The 12,263-nt window shown below is 40.9% G+C and overlaps 1 protein-coding gene across 6 annotated transcripts in view; it reads left to right on the top strand.

Moving 5' to 3' along the window:
- AUTS2 (activator of transcription and developmental regulator AUTS2) overlaps nucleotides 1–11,973 on the top strand; it is a 715,720-nt gene extending 703,747 nt beyond the window's left edge. For all 6 annotated transcript variants that reach the window (XM_034068703.1, XM_034068706.1, XM_034068704.1 and 3 more), the window contains 5 exons: nucleotides 1,217–1,358; nucleotides 1,887–1,964; nucleotides 3,258–3,341; nucleotides 4,224–4,446; nucleotides 8,801–11,973. In XM_034068703.1, the coding sequence (XP_033924594.1) occupies nucleotides 1,217–1,358; nucleotides 1,887–1,964; nucleotides 3,258–3,341; nucleotides 4,224–4,446; nucleotides 8,801–10,040 (1,767 nt within the window). In that variant the 3' untranslated portion in view covers nucleotides 10,041–11,973. The remainder of the gene's footprint in view (nucleotides 1–1,216; nucleotides 1,359–1,886; nucleotides 1,965–3,257; nucleotides 3,342–4,223; nucleotides 4,447–8,800) is intronic.
- The last annotated feature ends 290 nt before the right edge of the window (nucleotides 11,974–12,263 follow it).

Genomic DNA, 12,263 nt, shown 5'->3' with positions numbered 1-12,263 from the left:
TTTTCCATGGCAGTATTCTTGCAGACCATTACCTCAAACCATTGCCAAAACCATTTTTGTTGTTGTTTTTTTGTCCTCATAGCTACATAGACGTGTTATCAGCACTTGAAAAACAGCTACTAGGCATGCACATTAACTTGGTCATAACTTTTTAATATGCATATTTATATCACTGTAATGGTCTGGACTCTGAGCTGGCACAGTATTAAAACACTGATTTATAAAGCGTAAAAGCTGTAGAATGACTGTTAAGATCGCCTGGTTCAGTGTGGCCCATTTGTAAATCTTCTCAGCTGACCTGCACAGTTAATCAGCAAGCTGTGTTTGGGGAGTTCTGGCAGCACAGGGAATTGGGAATTTGATTTTCCTCTTCATTCTCTAAAACTACTAAATAGGGACCACTGACATGAGTCCATGGCACAAAGAAGAGCCCATCCTTCATCCACTTAGCATTAACAATACAGCTACCTCAGCAAATTTACCTTAACAGAGAAGCCTGCTGCTTCTGATACCCACAGGGATACAGTGCCTTAAGTTTGCAGTGCAAGCAGTCAGAATGGGACTTCAGTTTTTTCCAAATCTACCATGCTTCATCTGTAATTGGATTCATTTTAGCCCCTCACCTGCTCAGTTGCAGCTTGAGAGGCTATGAAGATACAAGGCATCAAGCATGTGTTGACTGAAGCTTCACATTGAAATCAGTGGTTCTGGTGTCCACTGTCTGGTAGGGGATTGCTGCAGGGGGAAGAGGGCAGCTGCCTTTGCTGCAGTTGATGCTTTCACCCAGCTGTAACAGGCCTGCCCACCCAGGATCAGATCCAAACTAACATTCCTCTTCAGCTTTCTTGTTATTATTTTAAGACAGACCTATTCTTACAGCTAAGCCAGCTTCTGAGGTCCCTTCAAAGATTTTTATGTGTGTTCTTTAAAGTCGGGTCTGAGCTGAAATGCTTTGCTCCAGAGGGATGGATGTGAACATATGTGAAACACAGTTGAGATTGGTGGAGAAATGTGCATTGGGAGCCTGAGATTTCCTTCCTCTGACTTTTCCCTTCCAGGAAAACAGCTGTTCACTTATGCTCAGCGTCCAAAAGTTAATATTCTGCTTAAAACATGAGTTAGTATGAATAAATTGCTATAACTACATCATTCTGAAAGTGCCTTTTGCTGCTGTTGTATAGGACAGTCTCTTCCAAATGCTGCTCTTGCATTTCAGAAACAGATGCAGTCTGATCCGCACAAGCTGGATTTTGGCCTGAAACCAGAATTCCTGAGCAGGCCACCAGGTCCCAGCCTTTTTGGAGCCATCCACCACCCCCATGACCTGGCCCGGCCCTCAACTCTCTTCTCCACAGCCAGTGAGTACTGAGAAGTGAAATCTCCTTGTGGCACACTCACTAAAATGCTCACCCTTGCCATGTTAAAAGGAAATTTCCCTTATGCTTTGGCTTATGAACTCTCTGGAAGATGTGCCAGGGGCTGTTAGTCTGTTTGATAAATATGTTTTAAATTATTCTCTGTGCTTTTGAAAAAGTCCAGCCTGATGAAATGCCATAGAGGTAGTAAATGGAGGAACATTTCTTCACACAGTGGTGTCTAATGCATCATGGAGGCGACAACAAGTTGGAAATAAGTTGTATTTCACATGACTTTGTTTTTTTACCCATACAAAAACATTTTTCCCCTACCCCTTGTATTCTAACTGGGAATTTCTGTTTGGAAAAGCAGTGATACTTATAAGATCCTGACCCAAGAGCCTTGCCCAGTTTACAGTAATCTCTGCTGACGTGAGCTGCCATTCAAGAACTGATAGTCAGGCATAGGGCACACTGAGTCCCTTCCAGAGCTTTTGGTAGAAACTGACCATTTCTGCTTTGTTTTGGCAGGCGGAGGTCATCCAGCCGGCACCCCTTTTGGCCCACCACCTCACCACAGCAACTTCCTCAACCCAGCTGCTCACTTAGGTACGTTCACTTTGCAACTAACTAGGAGTGAATACAGTGCAGAAGTAACATGCATTGACTGTTGAGATTATTGAAGGTTTTCCACATGGAGACATTTGTGACTATCTTACCTTCTTAATCTTTTTGCACTTCTTAATCATATTGCACATGTTAGCCATTAGCCAAGTAGCTGGTCTAAATACACATCATAGATAGTATCACTGACAGCATGTTTTGAAATGCTTCTGAGAACATCTGAATGCTAGAGGAGCAGAGTGACAGGGCTGGTTAGGTTTCACTTTAGTCATGTTTATAACCAAGTCAGAAAAAATGCTGTAAAGTTACGGCTTCAGTTCATAGAGATGTTTCTTTTCTTAATTCCTATTTACATTGGCTGCTTTTCCATTTAAGTGAGTGGGAAATGTAGCCTTAGAATCTTGTGAGCTGGCCTCAAATGTATCCATTAGTGAAAATCAGTGAATGCACAGTTAAAACCACAACTACCCAAGTTGCTGATGTTGTACCAGGATGGTCTGCTGGCTATGGGAGCATCTGAAATGAAGGCTCTAAGCTGACATTTTATTTTGCATGGGGAAAGGTTTGGGAAGGTCACAGAATTGATACAGCAGACACACATTGGAGGTTTATTGTTCTGCCCTTAGCTGCCTATAGAAAACACTAGGTTTGGTCTTCCTAAAGACCAGTGATGGCATTTATCAGGAGTATTTTCATCAAAATGGTTAGACTTCCTCAGAAAGAAGTGGGAAGAGAATTTGCTTTCCATGACTTACCAATACTTTTCAGTCCCGTTTTCTGTATGATATTAGCAACAAATACCAAGAGAAATACAAAATGTTAAGGTCAGCACAACACACCAGTATAACAGAACATTTTAGTTATATCCTGGCTATGGTTTAGGAGACATGGCCTGAAGGTGTTAGGAGCACAGTTGCTGGAGTTAATAATAGTCTTGCTAGCCAGGGACATTTCCTGAAATGAATTGAATTGGAATAAAAGAAAATAAATATGGGGATGTTTGCAGGTTATAAATGAATTAGGTACTTATGCTGAAGCACAGGCCTTAATACTGGGTCTACTTGAACATCTTGTTTTGATCTGAAGAGGAAGTTTTCTTAGTAAGATGATCCCATACATACTGTCTGGAAAAAAATAGCAGTTTATGTCCCAATCACGGCTGTGTTGTGGGAGGATGATGTTCAGCTACTGATGGGCACAGGCAGCTTTCATGCTGTAAAGCAGTTGGATAACACACTCATGCTTCATCATAAGCTGCAGCTCTTTCTTGGTTTGCAGAGCCTTTCAATCGACCTGGTTCCTTCAGCGGCCTCACTGCAGTGGGTAGTAACGCCTTCGGGGGACTGGGGAACCCCACAGTCAGTGAGTAACCTCTTTGTTTATCGGTTCCTCTTTGCTGTGTAACTCAGGATATTGAGTGATGGGGACTATTTGCTTTCTTTTTTTACCAGTTGCTTAGACCAGGGACCACTAAGAATTTGAAAGTTGACTTTTTTCCTGTAAATAACAACAGTTTTTAGGAATTGGTAAATTGTTTTCTGTTAATTACTTAATAGTTTGGGTTCAGTGTCACTATTACATCCTTCAATTAAAAAAAGGGGAAAAAAAGAACATAGAACCTTTGAGTCTAAGTAGTTTGTGTAATTCTGATGGTTTTGTTGCATGTTCAAAGCTAGTTAATGTGTGCAGCATCCCTAGCTGTGGATGGGACACTTTATTTTCCTTTTTCACCAGTAATCTTGGGACATGTGCCTGGAAAAGATTACTAACCTGCATTTATTTGTCCAGGATCATAAACTTTTCTTTAGATTTGGCCAGTCACAAAAGATCATCCTTTTAGTAATCACTGTCTTTATCCATACTTCCAATCTGGCATGATTTTGGTCACATATTATTTTACTTTGGTTCAGGATCAAATGCAAGAAGTTCCATTATTTATAGTCTGTATAATGGTCATTTCCTGATGTCGCCAAAATGTTTGGAATAAGGATCATTGTCACTTTTATCTTACTGCTTCATCCCTTGTCAATTTTATCCACAGCATTTCCCTTTCCAATTAAAACAGCTGCCCATTTTTAGGAATGAGACCCTCTAATGAATCTCTGTTAATTTCCTTTCCTTTTCCAGCTCCCAATAATATGTATTCATTTTAACTCTGAGTGCTGTAAAACTTGTTTTGGTAAGTACCTTCACTAGAGCATACCTTTTTCTTAAACCTTTTTGTTTTCCACTTCACCATTTCAGCACCCAACTCAATGTTCGGCCACAAGGATGGCCCCAGTATGCAGAGCTTTAGCAACCCTCACGAGCCCTGGAACCGACTGCACCGAACTCCTCCTTCGTTCCCGACCCCTCCGCCCTGGCTGAAGCCAGGAGAGCTGGAGCGCAGTTCATCTGCTGCAGCTCATGACAGAGATAGAGATGTAGATAAACGAGACTCATCTGTTAGTAAAGATGACAAAGAAAGGTACGAAAGAACACTTCCAAGAATTGTCTAGTTCAAAGCTTGGGGCTCTGTTCCGCTTTTAACCCTTCCCAGCCTGGCACATTGTTAAACCAGAGCTTCAGGAGAGGGACACCTGCAGAGCTGACACCATTGCTGCCTACAACATGAGGCGCTACAGATGATGCAGGTTTCTAACTGAGCTGTTTCCTACTGCATCTGCTTCTCTTCTCACTTGCACTGCACTTTGTGAGAAGGAGCTTTGCTGGAGCAGAGTTCAGGCTGTGTCAAGTGAGAATAGAATCAGACCCACACATTTTGTTACCTTGTGGGTCATGTTGTCATAGGTCTTCTGAAGACCTAATGTGTAGATAGGTGCCTGACAGGATTATTAAAATGATTGTAAATTCCATCAGATGCATATCTGCGCCTTGGAATACTTAAATAACTTAATAAATTGGACCCTATCTGCAAAACAAATAATGCTACCTCCCTCTGGTAGCAGAGGGACCGCTGATGGAGTTGTACAATTATAACACTGTAAAATGCACCAGCTATGTCATGTTCCAATACCACAGTAAGTTTTAGTGCATGCAGTTCACTAAATGAACCTTAATTCCCCTCCAGAAAGCCATACACACACCCACTGCTGTTACACACCTTCAAGCACTTCTTCTGTTCAGTGTTTTACATGGATTTGCACACTAACATGTCCAGGCTGGGAAGGGTTAATGGAAAGTAAAACCTGGTCATATTTTTTTTGTCAGGACTGTTCCCATTCTGCAGTTAACTTAGTAACAAATCCTCTTAGCATCTAAGTACCAAATTATAAGAATTTGCCATTCAGCAAGTGTCATGCCTTCCTTGAAAAATGTAGAGAGGCTGATTTCAGCTTTTTCGGTTGTGGCTTAATGGCTTTCCTGTTCAGTTTGCACATTACGTTGCTACATAATGGCTCTTTGTTTCTAATTTTTTACCATAGAAGAATATTTAGGAGATGTGCTTTTCTGACTTCTCTGTCACTAACCCAAATATAGGCATTAGTAGCCTTTTCTAAAAGAAGTTATGCTAACATATTAGATATTCTAAAAATACATTGAAGAGCTTTTCTGTATTGCTGTAAAACGTGAAGAGCAAGTCAAACTACAGATCTTTTCACCTACATTTTCCATTGGAATATTTTCTGTTTGGTAGCATAGCTTCATTATTTTCATGTCTGCTGTTAATGCTTCAAAATAAATTGCTGTTACAAATTGGAGATTCTGTCCTGCAAAATGCTTAAGCATGTGAGTAACTTTACTGGCTTGAATGGCAAAGCATTTTAGTTACCAATGATACGAGTAGTCTTTAGGATTATGTGATATGATTTCAGTTGGTGTTTTGTTGTTTTCTTATCAAGTGTTCCTGCTACAGAAAATCCCTTTCCAAAATACATTCCTTGCAAGCTGCTTTGGCATTGCCTAAACTCCATTATCATAGCTCAGAACATATTTATTTTCAGTAATTTGAGATCTTACAAATGAGCATCATTCATGCTTCATACTTCTGCGCAATTATGGCTACCAGTTCAGTACAGTTACGTTTTCACTGATCCAGTGTTGCTGTGTGTCTGTCTGTGTGGTTCTGAAGAGTTCTACTTTGCAGCATGCTCACACTGTTGCATGTAGGAGAAGATGCTGAGAATCCTTCATGGAGATGTGCTCCCTATGTAGATAATGTCTGGAGCAGTTTGTGAGCCTCTCATACCTGTTCTTGCATCTTGAGTGACACCCAGCAGGGTGAGGATGTAGCCCTGCTTTCTAGTTTAGGTCCCAGTCTTTGTTACCTGTGTTTGCCAAAAAACCTTGATTTGCCCAAACAGGAGAACTGGGAATCTAGATTCCTTCTGTTATCAGTGGAAAGGGTACCACAGAGGTGCCTCTTAGGTTGGCTCTTCCCCATCTAAGCTTGGTGTGAGAGTGGGGTGCAGTGACTCACTGGTTCTTGGATAAGCTGCATGGTTGCTGCTCCACAGCCCCTTGCAGCTAGACTGTGATAAGGTAAATCCCTCAAGATAGCTTAGATAATATGAAAGTACAATCTCTGAACTTTCCCTAGGTGCAGAGCAGGCTGGGGAATTGCACTGCAGTGACTTCATTCAGTCCCCACCTTCTCCTGGAGCATTGTTTGCAGTTGCAAAGGGGTTTTTATTTTACTTTAGGAATTCTCTTATTCCAGCCCAGCATTAGGGTAAATATCAGTAAAAATAGCTGCTGTGAAAACTAGGATTTGTTCCTTCTCAGTGGTATTTTGTTCAAAAGATGTCACTGAGCAATTCTATTCTAATGATGCCATTTAAGTGTATGTAATCCCAGAGCATTAAAAAAATCCCATCCAAGAACCTATTGAGCCTTTATCAACACAAATTAGACAAAATACTCAGCATAAGATAAGCATGTTTCAGTGTAGCACACAGCCTCAAAACACACCTCTCTTAGTAAAAAGTTCATTTGAGAACATGATCTTAAGTTTCTCCTTTGTGGAGGCAGAGGCTTCGAGCTGTTCCTGTATTAACCTAAGGAGCCCTTGACAAATCTGAGAATAAAAAATTATGCCCTCTCTGACCAGTGAACCACATGTAGTTCACTTAAGAAAGCTACATAATCAATAGCCTCTTGAGCTAATACCATCACTGTAATTGAATAGGATGACACTGGCAAAGGGATATGTTCTTTTGGTTGCACATATATTTTTGTTCAGTTACAGAAAATGCCTGTTACTGTCTCTAAATTTTATACATAACTTAAAATATGTCAATTACATAGCAAGTTGATTAAATACCAGTTAAAGGACTCAGTGAGCTCTCTAAATGAAATAAAGCAATTGAGAGTGTCCTCTGAACTGGTCACATCGCAAAATGAATAGAAGACAAGTGTTGCAGGGTCCAGCCACTACTTTTCCAGCAGAGTCAAAGAAATAGTCTTGGCATTGAGAAGCTTTCATTGAAGTGCTTTGACTTGGTCTCACTCCGTCCAGATCTGGAAGCTGTTAAATTGAATGGAAAGCAAAAGGAGGGAAAATGAGAGCCAGGACACAATTTCCAGACTGTTCAGGGCACGGTCAGAGCAGAACCTGATACCAAGGAGTTAGTTGGTGCTCAGTGGAGACTGGGCAGCTCTGGTATTAAATGCTCAATCTTACAAGTGTTTTCTAACAGTCACGTTCTGGCCTCTCAGAGGTCTCTCAGACATGGCTCATAAAATGACAGTTTCAATAGGTCAGTCTAGATACATCTAGTGAGATTATAATAATGAGAGTTCCCTTTTCAAAGGGATTTTTTTTGCACTTTTTTAATTTGCATTTATTTTTTATTGCATTTTTATGCAATTGCTGCAGTTCCATCATCCAAAAGTACCTCCAGGTAGAAATCTTACACAGGTCAGTTCAGCAAAGCAGAAAATACATAAAGTGAAGGAGCAGGTGTCCACTCCAGAGTCATCCTCTTGAGTTGCCCTTCAGCTAATCAGACTTGCTCATCTTGCCCAGACTGAGTTCCAACCTGCTGTCCTCATTCAAGTGTGTTCAGGTTACACATTGCTAAGCAGAGACTGCAGCACCCAAGGAGAAACCATGTAAACTGGATCTGGTGGGGACTTCAGAAGGACCTCGCTGCTTATACCTCACTTTTGCCTTTATCAGCACGTTGTCCATCACTCTGCATGGAATGGGATTTCCATACTTAGCCAGCAGCACATGTCCAGGGATTAGATTTACCTGATGAATTTGATTCATTTGAAATAGGAAACCTTTTTCACTAAGTGTTGCCCGTAACAACCCCTGGTCACCACTGCTTCCAGAAAAAGTAATTGGTACAGAGTCTGTTCACATATTTAGGTTTTTGTCCACTGCCAAACAGTAATTCTCTAGTCTTTTGTGCATCATGAGTAAGTTTGAAAGATGGAATGAACTGACATATTTTGAGGCTTTCTAACACTGGGAGGGAGATGCCCTTGCCCTGGCCCTGCTCTTTTTGCCTACAAATGGGAAATGCCTACAGATTTTTCTCTTCTTTGCAAACAGTTAAGGCTGTTGTCTTAGAAACTTGTACTACAGGCAGATTCACTTGGTAGCTTTCTGTGGACTTCAGTGTTTGAAATCTCAATCAGCTCATTCACAAAGCAGCTTTGGGGATCTTCATCTTCTGGGCCAAGATAATAGAATAGGCCTAGCTTAAAGATGGGATGTTCTTCTGGTGTTTGGGTGTGCAAAAGGAACAGTGTGTTTAATGATGCATGTTACTAGCTTTCTGCAAAGCAGCAAGTATAAATCAGACACCTGAGATGTTTTGTTGTATTTGCAGTGTCTCATGCCTTCATTTTTACACTTCTCTTTCTTCTAGGGAGAGCATTGAGAAAAGACACTCCAGCCATCCTTCGCCAGCACCTATCCATCCAGTAAACTCCCTCGGACATAATCGCAGCTCAAATGAGCAGATCAGGAGCCATCTGAATCCCGAGGTTCGAGAGAAAGAGAAACCCAAAGAACGAGAGAGGGATCACTCCGAATCTCGAAAGGAAATTAATGTTGAAGAGCACAAGGTGAAGGACAACTATATTTCGGAGAAAGAAGGCCTGAGCCATGAAAGTCGAGTGGTGGAAGAGTCTAAGCAAATGCCCAGGGTTCCTTCACCCTATGCTAGGCCCCCCGTTGTGGAAAGCACCAGGCCTAACAGTACTTCAAACCGTGAGGCTGAGAGGAAGAGCGAGCCGGCATACGATAATCCAAAGAAAAGCAATGAAATCAAAGTGAAGGAGGAGAGAAAGGAAGACCATGATGTTCAACCTGAGGGACCTCAGACTCATAGATCATCTGATCAGCCACCACCTATATCTACATCCAACGTCCATCCAAGTCCTTTAGTGTCTATGCCCATGACTGTAGGTGTAGCTGGTATACATCACATGAACAGCATCAGTGGCCTGGATAGGACTCGCATGATGACCCCTTTTATGGGAATTAGCCCGATTCCTGGTGGAGAACGCTTCCCCTATCCTTCTTTCCACTGGGATCCAATGAGAGATCCCTTAAGAGATCCATACAGAGAGCTAGATATTCATCGGAGAGACCCCCTGGGCAGAGACTTTTTGCTAAGAAATGACCCCCTTCATCGTCTTTCTACGCCAAGATTATATGAAGCAGACAGGTCATTCAGGGATCGGGAACCTCACGACTACAATCACCACCACCATCACCACCACCCTCTCTCTGTTGACCCTCGACGTGAGCACGAAAGGGGCAACCACCTGGATGAGAGGGAGCGGTTGCACATGCTCAGAGAGGACTATGAACATGCACGCCTGCACTCAGTTCACCCTGCCGCCTTGGATGGGCACCTGCCTCACCCAAGCCTGATCACTCCAGGACTGCCTAGCATGCACTACCCCAGAGTCAGTCCTCCGACGGGACACCAAAATGGCATCCTCAACAAAACTCCCCCCACAGCAGCTCTCAGTGCCCCTCCACCTCTTATTTCTACTCTGGGACCTCGTCCTGGGTCTCCCAGAAGGACTACTCCTCTGTCAACAGAGATGAGAGAGAGGCCTCCTTCTCACACCCTCAAGGACATTGAAGCTCGATAAAGAGAGTAAGACTAAATAAAAACTAGAGAAAGAGGGACAGAAAGTTGTAAATGAACATAATATAAAGACCTTCTTACTAGTCATTGATACAGACTGGGGATGTGACCCACTGTACAATATGTATAGACCTGAGTGCAAAGATTTTGAAATGGTTTTTTTGTATATTATATGTTGAAATTTTCCAGATCTTTTAGCCAAGTTCATGTTCCTTGTGTCTCCTCCTCTATTTTATTTCTAGTTTAAAAATTTCCGAGTTTGAACTGAAGAACAAGACACTAATCTGAATGATTTGACTAGCAACAAGCCACCACCAATGTCAACCATACAAAGCTCTTTCAGACCAGAAGTGAAGACAATTGTAGATATTTATGTAAAAAGATTGCTTCATGGGTTAATGGTTCATATATGCAAAAAGGGTAAGATGAAAGCTTTACTTTGTACAAATGTAAATAGATAAAATTAAGTAACATAATACATTAATACTTCTTAAACTGTGCTATTTGCAAACTTAATATTGATCAACACAGTCTGCTTATGCTGTGTTACATATATTGTTATAGACAGCTAAACCCCTTCAACTATGCAATGAATTTTAAGGCTTTTCACAAAAGCCTTTATAACTCAAAGGAGCCTTTTCAACACACAACATAATTAAAGTCATATTTTCCCTGAACAAGCTCATCTGTAATAGAAACCTCTTTCTCATGCTTGTTTTGATGAAGAAACAGCCCATTACAAGTGTCATTTTCTGTCTGAACCCCTGCACCAAGAGGCTGATGTTACTGTAGCTCATGTACTCCTTAGAACATGTCAGAGTCAGCAGTCTGTAACCTCTGGTACTGTAGTTGTACAAATTGGGTTTCAGTCACATTAATCTGGGTTAAATAATCAAATACTGGATATTTTCCAGAACTTTGTCACTTCACATGTCAAATTTATTTTGGAAGAGTATCTGCTTATAGCCATTCATGTCTGGGTTTATTGCCAGTGTGGCGTTTTTGTCTGGACACACACTGGTTTGGGTTTTAAGTGATTTTTAGCTACATTGAAACAAATCCTACAAGAAAGGTAATACTTTTCTACATGATGGATATGTTTTCACTGTGGATCAGTAGTTGAATTAATGAACTCTGATGCAGATTTCATAATGCAATTTCTTGTACTTCAGTTGGTAATAAAGTGTGTGCATAGCTAACAGGCCAGCCTTGTTGTTCCCTAATCACAGAAGACATGAAATAACCTGCAGAACACGGTCCTTTGGAAAGATATGCATCGGTCTTCTGAAACCTGTCTTTTCATAACACAGTTTTTTATAACTCGTTCAGTTTCTTGTCTAAATATTTGGAGAGAATATGACTTTATCAGAGAGAATTCACTATCTTGTCTACTGGACTGTAAAATATATGTATGAAATAAAATTAGTTCCATTGGTCTTCTAGTGTATGAAAGTGCTATCTGAAGTTGTTACCCTGTTTTGGCAAAAAAGAAAAAGAAAAAAAAAAGAAAAAAGTTACCTACAGACAGTTGTTTCTAATGCTCAGAGATCTATTTTAGTAGTCAACTGAAGGTTTAGTTGTGAGCTTCAGATTTTGTGAACTCCAGATGTTGTGCAGTGGTTTCTTTTCTTTCTTTCTTTCTTTTTTTTTTGGTTGGTTTTGGTTTGGTTTTTTTTTTTTAAGAACAAAAGGAAAACGACAAAAAAAACCCCAACCCTGAAGAATATGTACACTGGAACCGTAGTGGTAGCTTTCAGTATTGTAAAGAGATTGTTATATACGAACCTTTTTGCTGTTTATCCTGTATGTAATAAAGTCCTTTCTAGATCCTATGTGAAAAGCAAAGTGAAGCGGCTCTCAATCTTCAGCATGTTTCCTCATCAGCGAAGACTTGTGTAATGTAAATTGTGCCATGTTATTAAAAAATGTGAATTAAACTGCTAGGTGCTTCTTTGTGTGGAGTACCCCATCAGTGCTATGGGGAAGAAAGACCTTTTCCCACAAGTGGGGTTTTGTTCAGAATTAAAAGTGTAAAGGAAAAGGCAAGCTTTTCTAAGGCATCTTAATAAAATTATTCTAGAAATGAGGAAAAAAGGAACAAAAAGGAAATCAGATCCTTGGCCTGCCCAGATTCTTTTAAATGTAGTTAATGCCCTTCTTAACATTTGCTTTGAGTTCAGTGACCACTTGGTCTTCAGGAGAGTCCCATACTTAAGCATGTGGCTCT

Source organism: Melopsittacus undulatus, chromosome 13, assembly GCF_012275295.1.
Source record: "Melopsittacus undulatus isolate bMelUnd1 chromosome 13, bMelUnd1.mat.Z, whole genome shotgun sequence".
Taxonomy (NCBI): Eukaryota; Metazoa; Chordata; class Aves; order Psittaciformes; family Psittaculidae; genus Melopsittacus; species Melopsittacus undulatus.
Note: the sequence above shows the minus strand (reverse complement) of the source record. Positions and strands in the feature narration are given on the sequence as shown.